At 36.8% G+C, this 16,758-nt stretch overlaps 1 protein-coding gene across 2 annotated transcripts in view; it reads left to right on the top strand.

Annotated features, from left to right (window-relative positions):
• COL21A1 (collagen type XXI alpha 1 chain) overlaps nt 1-13,602 on the top strand; it is a 77,136-nt gene extending 63,534 nt beyond the window's left edge. For both annotated transcript variants that reach the window (XM_031052661.2, XM_005153190.3), the window contains 10 exons: nt 460-513; nt 1,027-1,098; nt 1,977-2,012; nt 2,437-2,481; nt 5,173-5,205; nt 7,594-7,740; nt 7,840-7,894; nt 8,599-8,799; nt 11,339-11,416; nt 12,177-13,602. In XM_031052661.2, the coding sequence (XP_030908521.2) occupies nt 460-513; nt 1,027-1,098; nt 1,977-2,012; nt 2,437-2,481; nt 5,173-5,205; nt 7,594-7,740; nt 7,840-7,894; nt 8,599-8,799; nt 11,339-11,416; nt 12,177-12,364 (909 nt within the window). In that variant the 3' untranslated portion in view covers nt 12,365-13,602. The remainder of the gene's footprint in view (nt 1-459; nt 514-1,026; nt 1,099-1,976; nt 2,013-2,436; nt 2,482-5,172; nt 5,206-7,593; nt 7,741-7,839; nt 7,895-8,598; nt 8,800-11,338; nt 11,417-12,176) is intronic.
• The last annotated feature ends 3,156 nt before the right edge of the window (nt 13,603-16,758 follow it).

The following is a 16,758-nucleotide window of genomic DNA, read 5'->3' as shown; positions in this document are numbered from 1 at the left end:
TTGGAGTCCTGGAAAATGTTCTGCAATGTTGGGAGCCAGATAATTCTCAGTATACATCAGAACTTTCTGCCTATGTTACATTTATTTATATTTTAATTGTGTTAAAAAATGTTACGTGCTGATTTTTCCACCCGAGGAGCCAAATTTATTTCAGATGTAACTTTTTTGATTGCACTGCAGCTACAGCAAGAATTAATTTGACCCATGTTCTCAGAAACCAAGAGATACTATAAATCCAGATCTGTTAGTGTAACCTTTTAATTTGCTCCAAGATGAGTTTTGGTCAGTAAGCACCAAATTTTATGTCCTAGAGAAAATTTAGGAATCTAGAATGCATTTCCTGAATTTTTATTTACATTTAGAGCAAATCTCCCAGCAGTGTCTGTTTTTGTTTGCTAGTCATACCACATGTGACAAAACATACGGATGTATCAGCCACACTCTTATATTGTTATATAGGGTGATAAAGGAGAACCTGGGATGCAGGGGAAACCAGGATCACCAGGAGCCAAGGTAAATATGAATCTGTAAGTACTGTAGTTAAGGAAGGGATTAATTAACTTCTCCATGATATACTGGTTTTCCATGATTTTCCATGATCAGTTACAAGGCATTTTATTTCAATATAAAACAGTATTTAAAATAAAATTGCATCAGAATCAATTTGATTCTTACTAATTTTATACTAGATTTTAGGCAATGTAAGTCAGCTGTTTGTGAGGTTCAAACCTGCAAACATTGCCATTACTTCAGATAGTTTTGTTTGTGTAATTTTGAAAAATCAATATTAACTATGTTAAACGGCAATTAAAAAAGACAGATACTGGAAAACTGAAGTTTAGGGTTAGAAATCCTTTTGTGGCTTCTCTGTGTTCAACAACCCTTCATGAATTCTTCAGACATTTCAATTAGCCTCAGTTACAAAATATCAAAATATCATAGCCAAAGTATGTAGTGTATTGAGAGTACCTGAAATACATGTTTTTACAGAGCACATCACTGATACAGTATTATTGTATTATCCAGGGAGAGCTAGGAATACCAGGGGCTCCAGGTGAACCAGGCTACCCAGGTATTCCTGGTATCCAGGGTATAAAGGTAAGGTTTTTTTCCAGTCTTACATTAATTTCATCTTTTATTGGAAGTGCTTTTCTTACAAGTGATCATTATTAAAGGAACTCCTTTTCCTAAATACACCGTTATTATTAGAGAATAGTTGGTATATTTTGGAAGGCCCATTCTGTGGGAAAAGAGTTATTTTTCGTAGAGAGCGGCCTAAATAGAGAATCTGTTAACATAAAATGCTATGACATGGGTATTAAAAAAATTTCCATTATGAATTATAGTACATAATAGTATGATCCATGGTTCTATATTTACTATTATACTTTTATATCTTCTAGCAAGTGCCACATCTCTGAAGTCTATTCTACAGTCTTTTGTGGAGGCTTCCATAAGAACTGGAGCAAAATAGAATATTTTTTTCTGATTAAAAAGATATTTTTTCTTTGGCATGTTGTATAACTTCTGCATTCAATGGGCTTATAATAAGTATTACAGAAATTATTTATACTCAGTTCTCTATGGGTGAAGGCAAGCATACTTAGTGTTATCTTTCAGATGAAATTTAACCCCTTAGCAATACGCTCCTCTTCTGTGCCTATATCCTTTCCACTCCCATACACTGAGTGGATAAAATCATGTTGGATTTTCCACCTCATTGTGTTGTATTTTTTAAATATGAACTTGGTATATGATTATCCACTTTTCTTTTTGATAGTTCTGTGACAGATTCCCTTCTTAGTATAAATTTCTGTACTTTTCTCAGTGTTTATGTACATGGGGACAAACTGATTTGTTTTCATTCATATAAATAATAGCTGTTAGATGTTTCTCTTATATTTGCTATGTTGAAACACAGACTACATGTCTCTGAGATGGATCAAGTTAAAATGGAGACTTCTAATGTTTTACAGGGGGACAAAGGAAACCAAGGTGAAAATGGTATGCAGGTACTCAACTTTGTTTCTAATGAAACCATCTGGCAATACTCATATTACAAGTCTGAGGTGTTCATCCAGGAGCTTTTTTTTTTTAAGATTAAGCTCCACAGAAGGTTTGCTTGAGCAGTAGCAGCTGCCTACCTGCTCTGTTCTAACGAGCTACCCTGTTATCAAAAAGTCATGGGAATACCTAAAACAAACAAAGTAATCATGTTACAATCCAGATCCTAATTTGGCTCCTCTATGTTCAGAGCAGAAATTTTATCCTTCTCCAGTTTCTGCTCTGAACTCTTAAAGAGTAACTTTTTCAGATTGATTTGGCCTTTTTTAGGACAAGATTTTAGAGATTTTACCTGTTTGTGTTATTTTTGATAGTCTAATTATGTCTCCCAAATAAATGTGTATTTTAAAAACATGTGCTTCTTTCATGAAGGGACTGAAAGGAGAAAAGGGAAGACAAGGAAGTCCAGGCTTACAGGTACTGTTCTAATAGCAATCTTCATTCGAGAGAGCCATGATTCATATTTGTTTATTAAGGTTATTTCCATCAACAAGGATACATCTTTGCATTGGGTGATATGTAGTTATGCCTAAAGTGATTACGTAGTTTTAAAATAAACACAGGGAACATGGAGCCATACTTTTTTCAGCTGTGCACAGTGGAAGGACAAGAGGAAATGGGCACGAGTTGGAAAGCAGGAAATCCCAGCTTCATATAAAGAAGCATTTTGCTTTTGGAAAAAGCTGCTTACAGCGGCTGTGACAAAACCTGTCTGGACAGGGTGTTGAACAGACTGATGTAGCTGGATCTGTTCTGAAAAATAAAGAAGAGATTCAGAGCAGCACTGTGGAAAAGGACTTGGGGGTGTTGGTCAATGAGAAAATGAACATGAGCCGGCTTCAGTGTGTGCTCGCAGCCCAGAAAGCCAACCATATCCTGGGCTGCATCAAAAGGAGTGTGACCAGCAGGTCGAAGGAGGTGATCCTGCCCCTCTATTCTGCTCTTGTGAGACCTTACCTAGAATATTGTGTGCAGTTCTGGTGTCCTCAACATTAAAAGGACATGGAACTGTTGGAACAAGTCCAGAGGAGGGCCACGAGGATGATCAGGGGATTGGAGCACCTCCCATATAAAGACAGGCTGAGAAAGTTGGGGCTGTTTAGCCTGGAGAAGAGAAGGCTGCATGGAGACCTCATAGCAGCCTTCCAGTATCTGAAGGGGGCCTACAGGGATGCTGGGGAGGGATTATTCGTTAGGGACTGTAGTGATAGGACAAGGGGTAATGTGTTAAAACTTAGACAGGGGAAGTTTAGATTTGATATAAGGATGAAATTCTTTACTGTGAGGGTGGTGAGGCACTGGAATGGGTTGCCCAGGGAGGTTGTGAATGCTCCATCCCTAGCAGTGTTCAAGGCCAGGCTGGTCAGAGCCTTGGGTGGCAGGGTTTAGTGTGAGTTGTCCCTGCCCATGGCAGGGGGGTTAGAACTATATGATTTTAAGGTCCTTTCCAACCCTTACTATTCTATGATTCTATGAAAAAGAAGTTGAACCCATGGAGGTCTCCCTTCCAGCCTACATGTTTCTGTGGTTCTGGGATATATATTGAGAAACAGACCAGAAGTACTTTTTTTCCTGGAGTATTTTATGAATTCCTTAAACATAGAAAATTTTAATGAAACAACTATAAATATAAAATGCAGATAACAGCATAAAGTGGCTTCTGTGTAAAGCCCATAAGAGTGATGTTTGAGTTGTTAAGATTTTGCATGTACCATGCTACACTTTCATGTAGTTGATTAGGGAGCATTATTGACATCTTCTGCACTCATAAATTACAGATGTTTCCTGTTTCAGCTGAATATCAGTGAGATCCAGTTGTTTCTCTTTAACTCTGGGCCAATGAATTCTAATTGTGTCATAGTTGGCTATCTTGTTACACCACAGCAAATAACTGTTAGTATTTATAAATACTTGTTAACTCCATTGTCTATGTCATGTCTAAACAGAGAAGTATTTGTCAGAGGTACATATCTAAAATGAGACTTGGAAGGAAGTCATGGTTGCTTTTTTCAGAATTACAACATGGATACAGCTTCCTGTCTAGCCAGAAGGAGCTGGTTCCACTGAGGCATGGGCAGGAGATCCACACTGTATGTTAGCCTAGTTTTATCACTCTCAGGGGTATGTAAGTTGACAGGAATCCAGTAGTAAAGCTGAGCAGATATTTTTTTTAAAGAAATTGTTTAAACTAAAAGGCTGATTACTGATTTTAACCAAATGTAGTGTCCAACTCTACCATTTACCAAATTAAACTTTGTTTTATCATTTTTGCAAATAATGGAGAAATTTTTCATATATTTATTATTTTAATCATAGCATAAAACAAAGTGAAAGAAAACATTAAATATTTTTTTCAGATAGAATGATGAAACTGAATTGCTTTCCTTTTTTTTGTTTTCTGGAGAAAGCTGAAAAAATAAGACATGCTTGGTCTAAAATTGTTTCCCATGCTTATCTGGTTTGGTCGGCAACCAAAAAAACAGTCATTGAAATACTTCTGGTAGACAGCACTAGGTCTTTCCAAGGTTTCTCAGACCTTCAGGACTTCTCAAAGGTGCATTCCCTTATCCATAACAGTATATCAGAAAAGTGAAAAGGTCTGTGCTGAACTACCATTTTAACATGGAACTTAATAACACCAATGAACTATGTGGCAGAAAAGACAATGAAATAATTTACCAACATGCAAAATCTGGCTTTCAAACTGAGTTTGCATTTCAAATGCGCTGAACTTGATTTCTGCCAAGTGAGATGGTATTAAACAGGTAAAATCAAGTGTTCCCTTTTGCTAGAAGAACACAATTTTGTTAATTTTGTCTATATGTCTATATTATGTCTATTTGTTTATAATATGTATGATATATTCCCAAATTATCCTTTTGGTATATGACATTGAAAGTTTTATTAAAGTATTGTTAATTCACCATGATATACATTTTCCATCCTTCTATACACTTTGGTTTTTTTTGTATAAATAGCAATCACAGAATCTTTAAAAATTGACACTTGTGATTACTTCTTGAAAATAAAAGACAAAAATACTATCTTTTTTATTTAAAGTAATTTGGCTGAACTTGTTTTGGTTTTTTTTCCTATTAATTCCTAAAGGGACTAGAAGGACTGAGTGGAGAACGAGGAGAGGTAAGTATTTTGTAATGACAAATATAGTATTACAAAATTTTTCCATTTCTTTGCAGATTATGTGTAAATCTGTAAAATATATGTTTGCGATCCTATTTCCATACTATAGAAGTAGCCTTTTTAAGTATTGGAAATCATAGTAATAATAATTGCTTCTGAAAGAGCCTTTTAATAATACTAATTCTTATAATAAAGAAAAAATAATTCTTACTTTACACTAAGATACAGTGATGCCATGGCATTTACTTATCAGACCTATAAAATAAGCTTATACTTTTATGAAATATGTTGTCTTCTGTTGGACTCTGACTCCTCAATAAAAAGTTTCTTCACTCTGTAATTCTCAGCACTTACTGAGTGCTTTTCCTTTCCTTCTTTTTTATTTTATTTTTTTGCTAATAGCAATGGTCAAAAAACAATGTCACATGTGGGATGTGGCTGTGTTACAAGGCCAAGGTATACTGCAGAAAACGTTCTCTCAACAGTTTAATTTGCTTTTTGGCAAGTTCTGCAAGTGATTGTGCTGATGATTCCAGCATTTTGTCCTGCTGTTTCTATACTGGTTTCTTGCCTGTAATGTTTTTCTACAGTTGGTGCCACTTTTATGATATTTCACTGGTTCTTAATGCTTTCTAGGCCCTTTAACATTTAGTCCAAATAAATCTGCTTGCAAGTCAGATGTCTTTTATGTGAGCATAGTCCATAGCTATAAAAGTAATTAAAATTAAAACAAACAACTCCTAGCTACAAGAACAGCATGATTTTCAGATCCCAGCACATACGGTCTCTAGTGTAGCCCTAGGCAGCTGCATCTGCTCTATATCTCTGAGCTTTGCTGACCTTATTAAACAAAAAAAACATTTCTAATTATCTAATAGAAATGAACAAGTACAAATCTACATGGTGTAAATAAGAGTATGAATTCTATGACTACAACATTCAAATGGACTTTATCCAGGAAATAAAATATATAAATATATATATAAATATATATATAAAAATATATAAATTTATTATAAATTATTATAGTATAATAAAATCCTTGGAAAAAAATCAATTCTGAATTATTGTAGAACTTCTGAAGTGGGAAGAGGGTATGGATTGCTGTTCGGTTCATGCATGCCACCTTACTGGTAGAACATCTTTCCAGCACTACTCTTAATCACTTGACTGACATCTGTCACATTTTGTATCATTTCTCTTTTTTTTTTTAAGAGGAAAAAATACCTGCCTTACTTTAGTGGCTGTCTGTCTGAATAAGACTGAGTAATCCAATACTGAATTTGAAACTCGCAACCCTGTCATGTGGACAGCCCTGGGCATTGTTACTTGTTCAGATCAAGACAGAAAGCTTTGAATTTTCCCTGATGTAAATAATTTTGATAAGTACTATATAGAATAGTATGAAATAATATAAATACTCTAACTTAAAATTCAGTGTAAGCTTATGGAGACTGCCTGAGTGCTTCTTAAATTTGCATTATTTGCTCCAATAAGTTTTGTCATATTGTTGCCGTATTTCCATAATTCCATCTTTGATGGCTGGAAAGGGTGAAAGAAAATTTTGAAGCAACTGTTAACATTATGCAGAAGCTGTGCAAAAATGGAAGGAAAAAACTTAACAGGGAGCAAACATAGTATGCTAACTTTAGTCTTGATCCCGTACCAAATTGCATTGTACTGATGGTTTGTTGGATCCAGCACAGGAAGGAGTTCCACTTGAACTATTGCAATATCTAATTCCATGCATAGAACCATTACTTTGATGAAGATAATAAAAATTTTCCAATAGTATTTTAACCTTTACCAGTGAAGCGAGTGGTCTACAGTTGCTATTAGTCATATGTATATATAAGTGCCCTAACTGAAATAAAACCTGCTTTTTTTCCTTTGTCTTATATGCTAATAACATGGGGTAAAAATCTTGATTATTACAGGAAGTCTGCCAAGAACTCAGTGATGCCAGAATTTCAATTCTAATTTTCCAGCCTTCTAAGGATGTTAATGTACTGTAACAAGTGATCTAAGTCTCATGAAAAAATTGATAAAGCCTTTCTTTCTGTATGTTAATTAAGACTATTTTAGTTTGTATTAATTATTAAGTAAAATGGGTCCTTAAAGTAAAAAACAAACAAACAAACAAAAGCTAGTTTATTTGTAGTTATATTTGGTAAATAATTGTATCACACAGTTATTAAAGAAGCTGAAAACTTCCATAAATTTAAGTCAAATAATATAATCAGTATCAAGTTAATTTTCAGTGACAACTTACATTAATTTTATGAGGATAATCAGTGAAGATTTTCTCAGAATTTGTGTGCTTGCTGCTACCTAGCTTCCCAATGGTTTTTGAAGATATGATTGGCTTTTCATTGGTTTCCATTCTAGAAGGGTGAGAAAGGAGACCCAGGCATTCAAGGCATTAATGGTCAAAAAGGAGAATCTGGTCTGCCAGGTTTGGTTGGACCTCCTGGTCTCAGAGGTCAGCCGGGAGATAGAGGACCCCCAGGACCACCTGGATCAGATGGAAAACCTGTATGTATAGGACCTCAGACTTGTCATTTTGGGTGCCTTAAAGCCCCCAGACAAATGCATACTGTCTGTTTTTTTTTAACTGCTCTCTGTTCAATTCAGGCACGAGGATTTTCAGAAGAATTTATTCGACAGGTGTGCTCAGATGTGCTGAGAAGTAAGTTTGAAAGCCTCTTCACTCTTCTTCCCTTGTTTAAAGTGCCAAAGTTTTCTGATAATTAAAATACAAATATAATTATAATAAATAAATATACATTTAGGGCCAGGAGGATGATCAGGGGTCTGGAGCACCTCCCATATGAAGACAAGCCAAGAAAATTAGGGCTGTTCAGTCTGGAAAAGAGAAGGCTGCATGGAGACCTCATAGCAGCCTTCCAGTATCTGAAGTGGCCCTATGAAGGTGCTGAGAAGGGAGTCTTCATTAGGGACTGTAGTGATAGGACAAGGGGTAATGGGTTAAAACCTAAACAGGAGAGGTTTAGATTAAATATAAGGAAGAATTTCTTTACTGTGAGGGTGGTGAGGCACTGGAATGGGTTGACCAAGGAAGTTGTGAATGCTCCTTCCCTGGCGGTGTTCAAGGCCAGGTTGGACAGAGCCTCAGGCAACATACTCATGTTATGTTGTGTGAGGCGTTCCTGCCCATGGCAAGATGATTTTAAGATCCTGTCCAACCCTAAATATTCTATGATTCTATAAAGATACTTTCTTGAAAGCAAAATTCCATGCTTTGCCATCTTGTTGCCTAAAGGTATATTCTCTAAAGAGAAGCAGCTGGTCTTGTATGAGTGGCTGAGGGGGAATATTTTTATATCTTATTGTTCCAACACTCTTAGCAATTTTTTGTTTGAATTCTTCCAGCCCAGTTGCCTGCCATCCTCCAGAGTGGAAGGCTGCAAAACTGTAACCACTGTCAATCCCAAAGCACTTCCCAAGGACTTCCAGGACCACCAGGTCCAAGAGGCCCTGAAGGTCCAAGAGGGTTTCCTGGTTTACCAGGAAATGATGGTATTCCAGGGCTGATGGGCATCCCGGGTCGCCCTGGAGCTCGTGGGACAAGAGGTACTATGTGCATGTGTCATGGTGCTAATGGCCTTTATGACTTTGTTTTCTGCTTTGAGTTTTGCATGGGGTTAGTGCAGGGTGAACTAAGGGAAGAGGTGGGTTGGTATCACAAAGTATAACTGAGGACATGGTGCAGTGTGAATGTTTTACTGCTTACAAAGAATGCATGTCAGAAGAAGATAAAATACAAGAAGACAACGAGATAGCTAATGTTCAGTTCTGCTATAGTCAAACTTTGTTTTGGTCATTTTAGAGAGTTCTTAGTCTCACATAAATATTTTTAGCTGCATTTAGATTATTTTGTATAGATCAAATGAATTTAAACATTTCCATGTTTTCTGGTTTCTTCCAAATGTCTGTTTCTGCTGTTTTAAAGTACAGTATATATTCACTGGCCATTCACTCTCTGCTACCCTATAGGCTGATTTTTGGCATGCAACAAACTTTATGCTCACTCTGGTTTCCTGGAGTATTCTCCTTTTGTTCTTTTTATTTGACAAAGATTTTTACTACTTCCTTCATGATCTTGAATATTCTGATTTCTTTTTAGGAAAGCTAACATTTACACTTTCAGGTAAATCATCCACCTGAGCATTCCAGCTGATTTCTGTGATGCATTCACCGATTTTACGCATGCATATGTAGTCTGCAACTAGACCAAGAGACTTCATGAAGTCTGTAACTTGGTAACTGGTCCCAGCATCACCCATGTTTCCAATGGTATCAAAATAATCAGGAAAACTGTATGAAATACAGCTAACTAGTAAAGTGCCAAGGGTAGGCAGGCAAATGGTTGGTAAATACTTGCTTTCTTTGTGACTTATTAACTATGACCTACCACATCATGTTAATTTTGGATGTTATGACGTTATTTCTGCAGTGCTTTTAGAATTTCATCTGCAATAGAATGTGCAGATTTCCCCTGCAGCTGGCACTTACAGTTCTGGCTATTCTGTTAGAGTTGGGAAAAGAAATACTTGTTTCTATGAAGAAACTGATTTATTTTTTTTTGCTATTGTAAGAGAGTACATATTTTGACCCTCTCATTGTTTCTTTGGTGGAGATTTAATTCTGCCATATGTTGTAGAAGATGATTGTCTATATATTACACATTCTACAGGAACTGTGGTGAATACCTTAAACTTCCTTCATAGAACTTCTTAAAAACTTTCCCAATGGAAAGGAAATGACAGCAAACTTCTTAATTGCCCTTCATCTATTCCCTCAACTCATCGTGGCTATATGTGTAACAGGTCCTACATCACATCTTAATTTGGTAGAAAAGACGATAATTTAGAACCCATTACACTGTGCAGGTTACAAAGAAATGCTTGTTTTACGTCCCACTTTTTGCTTTTGAATTTTTACATCTTTTTAAGAAGCATTATCAAATTCTGTCTTCCTAATTTTCTTAGTGCACAAAGATCATAGAATAATAGAATATTTAGGGTTGGAAAGGACCTTAAGATCATCTAGTTTCAACCCCCCTGCCATGGGTAGGGACACCTCACACTAAACCATATCACCCAAGGCTTCATCCAACCTGGCCTTGAACACTGCCAGGGATGAAGCGTTCACAACCTCCCTGAGCAACCCATTCCAGTACCTCACCACCCTAACAGTAAAGAATTTCTTCCTTATATCCAATCTAAACTTCCCTGTCTAAGTTTTAACCCATTACCTCGTGTTCATTTTCTTATCAACCAACACCCCCAAGTCCTCCTCTTCAGGGCTGCTCTGAATCTCTTCTCTGCCCAACCTGTAGCTGTACCTGGAATTGCTCCCACCCAGGTGTAGGACCTTGCACTTGGCACGGTTAAACTTCATGAGGTTGGCATCAGCCCACCTCACAAGTATGTCAAGGTCCCTCTGGATGGCATTCCTTCCCTCCAGTGTATCAACCGAACCACACAGCTTGGTGTCAGCGGCAAACTTTCTGAGGGCACACTCAATCCCACTGTCCTTGTCACTGAGAAAGATGTTGAACAAGACCGGTCCCAACACTGAACCCTGAGGGACACCACTCATTACTGGTCTCCAGCAGGGCATTGAACCATTGACCACAACTCTTTGTGCGTGGCCATCCAGCCAGTTCTTTATCCACCGAGTGGTCCACCTATCAAATTGATGTCTCTCCAATTTAGAGACAAGGATGTTGTGTGGGACAGTGTCAAATGCTTTGCACAAGTCCAGGTAGATGACATCAACTGCTCTGCATCTGTCCATCAATTCCGTAGCCCCATCATAGAAGACCACCAAATTGGTCAGGCAGGATTTCCCTTTAGTGAAGCCATGCTGGCTGTCACCAAGCACCTTGCTGTTTTTCATGTGCGTTAGCATGCCTTCCAGGAGAATCTGCTCCAAGATTTTGCCAGGCACAGAGGTGAGACTGACTGGTCTGTAATTCCCTGGGTCATCCATTTTCCCCTTCTTGAAAATTTGTTATTATTTCCCTTTTTCCAGTCGTTGGGAACTTCAACTGACTGCCATGATTTTTCAAATATGATGGATATATGATGTGTTTGCCAATTCACAGGACTGCCAGGGAAAAATGGCGCAAAAGGCAATCAAGGAATTGGGGCTCCTGGGATCCAAGGCCCCCCAGGACCTCCAGGTGAGAATGGTTCAGATGTGCAGATTCAGTGCATGTTAATAATTAAAAAAAAGAAATAAAGAAGTGTTTTTGAAAAAGTGTTGATATAATTAAAAAAAAATGTAGATAGTTATTACACATCTTAATACCATGTATGTTTTATGGCTAATTTCTGTCTCTTGCATGCCCTTTAAATTGTCATAAAACACATTATTTAATATAAGATAGGTGTAGTAGACACTGGTATCCAAGACTGCTGTTTCTTCATAGATGAATCTTAAAGCCAGACATTGTCTGAAAACTGAGTCCTGGTATAATCGTGTGACTTGTAAACATTGCTTATTGAAGGCAAATGGTCTTTCTAACAACAGCGTATTTATGCAAAATGCAAAGTTGGGCTTTTGGAAGAGAAGTTAGGGCCTGATCCAAAGCCAGAGAAATGAATAGAAATAGAACTCTTCTTAATGCCATGGTGGTTCCCAATTATGTGATAAAGTATAACAATGTGCTAAAGTAGATGTTTATATTTACTTTTAAAAGCTATATTTATTTAAAGTGTTTTCCATGTGCTTTAAGAAAAAAAAATCTTAATAAGGTATCATGTTGTTTATGTAAATATATAAGCAATTTGTGACAGGAAGTGTCTTTTTTTGAAAATTAAGTTTTCTTTATCTACATACTTTGCAAAGTGCTGGGGGGTTTTGGGTCCATGGTTGCTCTTGTTTTCATTTTAATATAAACACTGTATAATGTATTTGTTTATTGCATGTGTGTCATTAAGGTCCTGAAGGTCCGCCAGGTATGAGTAAGGAAGGACGTCCTGGAGAGCGTGGGCAGCCCGGTAAAGATGGAGATCGTGGCAGTCCGGGAATTCCAGGACCAGTTGGACCACCTGGAATGTGTGACCCATCACTGTGTTTTAGTGTAATTGTGGGGAGAGATCCATTCAGAAAGGGACCAAATTATTAATTTGTCATACAATAATTTAGAGGAATAGGTATGGTGCTTGTCTTTTATGGTCTTTCAAGTCTCAGGAAGGTGAACAGCAATAATCCCATAAGCCAGAACAAAAGTACCACTGACATTATAAACATTAAAGATGAAGATCCCAAAGGTTATACATTCCTTTAGGAAAGGAACTCCAATAATTTTTTACAACTTGCATCAACTGTATCTCTATTGGTTTTAAAGAGATCACCAGTTTTAATAGGAGTAAAATTAATTATAGTATTTGATATTTAGTATTTAAGTGTCTTATCATACTCCTGTTACCACTGAAATCCTTCATAAAATTGCTGGAGACACCACTGGGAGCAGGATTAGGCCTTCATTGGTATTGGTCAGGTATAAATTACTGTGAAATTTTTCACATGCAGGCAACATAAACAGTATTTGAAAGAATGTGGCCGGCTTTGACTTCAAGTGTGTGTGTGAATCTTATTGGCTTGTGTATGTTTCATATGTCATAGCTCAGAGTGTTCTGTGAGCAAAAGTATATATCAGAGTTTTATAAATTAAGATAAATATTTGGATTTGTTATGGAAGCAACATCACCTATTTGCTATGCACCTCTGCTTTAAAACCAAGGTGAAATGCAAGGGTAAAACTACTGGTTCCGTAGGGCCTAGTTTTGATTGAAAATGGTACTGTCAGCTACAAAAGGTCAAAAAGGTTTCATGTGGGTGATTCAATTTATATGAAAATAGCATTAAAAAATAATAACCGCCACCAAACCTGTTATAGCTGACTTGTAACTATGATTTGACAGAGATAAATATTTAAAAATGCTTGCATAACCCCGATGTAACAGCTCTGTGTAATTAAGTTATACACCCTTTGCTGTTTCTCCCCATGGACTGCAATTGCCAAACCGGAGAAGCAGGTTTACAAGAAAGGTCTTACTGCTGGCTGATGCAGTGTTTGTTATGCTGATTCCTTTTGCATTTTAAACAAGCTATGTGTAATTTTCATTGTACGCTTTGCTAATGAGGTGTATTGCTTGCTTTTACGTAAAAAGCAAAGGCACAATTCCCATGAGAATTTAAAATCTGTTTCTTAAATTAAGGCAGAGTTTTGTATTGATCTTAACCAACGCTTTATAAGTGGCTTTTTCTAATGTGTTGTTTTTCTGTTTGCTATCAGAGATTGGTAATATGCTTGACATTCAAGGTAAAATAAAATTTTATAAAGAACTGATGGTAGTTTGATGAACGATTGTAAGAGTTGTCTGTGTTCTGTGTCACAGAAAAGAGTGATGCCTTGCATCCCTTCACCATGCATCTTTCCACCTTACAGCTGTGGGTTGTTTTCTCCAGTGTCCTTCCATTTCCTCTGGAGAAAACACCCTGGGAGCAGCACCTTTCCGCTTCGTTCATATGAACAAGCATTGATTGAATCTGCGGAAGAAAAAATCTAGGAACCTCTTATTTTGCTGTGTTCAGTCTCACACTGTTTATTTTTTGGGAGCTGGAAGTGAAACACATTGCTAGGTCAGGAAAGTATCAGGTTTCCAATAAGTCTATAGAACTTTTCGAAGCTGTTCACACTGCATGCTAATTTAAATCCACATAAAGATGCCTTTTCCAGTAAGATGTAGCATGTGACTGGCAAGCCTGGGAGGCAAGCTTTTTTTTTTCTCCCTGAAAAAAAAAAGCAAGTCAGAACTGCAGTAAATAAAAACAGAAAACCAGAACTCCATGTATAAAATAACGCAGTTTTTTTCCTGTTTGGATTCCAAACTAATTCCTGTGTTCTGATCTTGTTTTCTTTTGATTCAGTCTTTGTTAGCATGGGCAAGGTCACTACAGAAGACAGTGTTGTTGATCTAAAAACCTATTCTCAAACCAATCCACTTTTTACGTATGCCAGTATTTTCCTTTGAATACCTTTCATTTACCTTATTTTTTTTTTACTGATTTTCTTGTTCCCTTAAATGTATCTTCATGGAATCACAGAACTGTAGAATACCAGTTTGGAAGGGATCTCAATGATCATGTGGTTCAAACTATTTAGGCACAACTGTAGTCTAGACAAAATGGCCCAGCACCCTGTCCAGCTAAATCTTAAAAGTGTAGAGGAATACATCACTTCCCTGGGGAGATTATTCTGAAGGCTGATTGTTCTTATTGTGAAAAAATTTCCTCTTCTGTCCAACTGGAATCTCCGTAGGAGTAATGTGCCCATTACCCCTCATCTTTTCCGTGTGATTCCTTGTAAAATGGAGTCTTCATCTTTGTCGCCACTCTGAAATACTGGAATGTGGTGTACACTTGATCCTACCTTCCAGATCACTTATTAAGATAATAATCAGTGTTGAGCCCATTATTGATCCCTGGGGGACCCCACTAGTGACAGGTTGCCAGTTTGAAAAGGAGCTGGAACCTGTGATTTCGATTATTGCTCTTTATCAGATTTTGGCAATTCAGAATTTAGCTGATTTACTTCATTTGATATAGTGGGATTATAGAGTATATGTACGTGTGTTGAGAGCATGTCTTAATTGGATTCTTTAATTGAGCATGTGAGTTTTTTTCCCAGATAGTCAGCTAATTCTAAAGGGGTTAAGCAAATGGTATAAACTTGAGTATTATCTGAGTAATGATCCACAGGAGAAAGACCTTATTTACTATTAATGAAAACTATATGAAGTTCTTGTGGGTGTTGATCGGAAGCTGTCAATAAAAAAAAAACCACTGTGAAACATGTCACCATCTACTTAGCAGATATTGTCTGGAAATAGTTATGACAAACTCTGTTAACTGACATATTTACTTACTCATCTGATGATAAGGCTTTAAAATTGAATCTTGAGCTTCTTTTTAAGCAGAGGGCAAAATGCAAAAAGAATTTCTGGACTTATTTTTAGTAGCATCTTGCTGTCCAACCTTTAGTTAAAAAATACACTGCCTGGTTGGTCTGGTGCCTGTTGGTGTCAGTAGAGGAACTACACTAAATTTTAATATGGCTTCAACTCATAATATCTGTGTGTTTGTTAAATGGATTTAGAATTTACCATTTATCTATGCTTGTTGATTACTGTTGCCTCTTAGATACTGAGGCATGTACTTGGACATAAAGGTACAGCATTGCAAATTACTACTGTAAGAACTGAATTTTTTAATGAAAGATTACTGGTGTATGGAGCTCAGCCATTTGCACCTCTGAGAATCATGATCTTCTTGAGGAATTTTGAAGCAAATACATAGGGAGTGATGTGTCTTGATACACATATATATATAATTTAGTAAAGGCCAGATGTCACAGATGGCTTCCACATGTGAAGGTTTATTTGGTGAATATATGTATATATACATGTATATATGGTGTGTGTGTATATGTGTACATGTGTATATGTATACAGATATACACATGTACATGTATTGTTCTCAGTTCTTCATCAGTTTAACTGAAAGATACAATAGTCTTCCAATTAAAAAAGAAAAAGTTAAATAAAATTTAGTTGTCTTGTAAGAACTGAATTATCACAGTCCTGCTACTGCTTTAGAGCCAAGGTGTCAGTGTCAGCTTCAGTGTATGCAGTGTATTTCAAGGTTGGTTGGCCTCTTAGAGGAGGAGCTGAGAGAATCAGTGGCTGTGTGTCATTCAGAACTAGAGAATCTCATTTCACAGAAAATTCAAGGAGTGTTAATTCCTCAAGGTGTGTTGAATTCTTTATCAGTGCATCTGACCATTTTTACAATGGAAAAATCATTACTATGTGATTCCTGAGTTTTTCTTAATGAGCATCTTCCTCCTCCCAGTATTTGCATGTTTTGCATAATGTCCTTTTTTGGTAACAAAGAAATATTTTGGTGATGTTCCAGTATACTGTATTATTCTGTGTTATTCTTTCCTTTTTTAGCTAAAGACACAAGCATTAAATGATAGGCTTTCAGAAATGGTGTCTGGCCAGTCAGCTAGCTCTCCAGAAAGTATATTGGTCAGGTTGGAGGCTCCTTGGTTATCTGCCATAGACTTGAAGAACTCTCTATTGGTTTTCTGACACTTTTTTTGGCAAATTTCCTCTTGTCACTGGTAAAAGTACATAGTATTCTTCCACTTAAGGAAAAGGTAGGTGAGAATTCATCAAAAAATTTAGCCATGTGACTGTTTTGGCATCATATGTCCATATTGCCTGCAAAAAGTATCTTTCCAATGTTGTAACCTCATAAACACCAGAGAGTGTTCCATTTGTTGTTTCCAGTTTTTTCTTTTTTTTAAGCATGAAAAAAATTAATGGTATCTCTATGACATTGAAATTACGTATGAACTGTCATGCAAGAAAGGCAATAATACCTAGAAACTGTGTCTCAAAAAAACTCTCTTGAGCAGTTGAAAAATATAATGCTGGCCGAGAGAGGAAG

This window comes from Melopsittacus undulatus, chromosome 3 (assembly GCF_012275295.1).
Source record: "Melopsittacus undulatus isolate bMelUnd1 chromosome 3, bMelUnd1.mat.Z, whole genome shotgun sequence".
NCBI classification, from domain to species: domain Eukaryota; kingdom Metazoa; phylum Chordata; class Aves; order Psittaciformes; family Psittaculidae; genus Melopsittacus; species Melopsittacus undulatus.
This window is presented reverse-complemented; position numbering and strand designations above follow the sequence as displayed.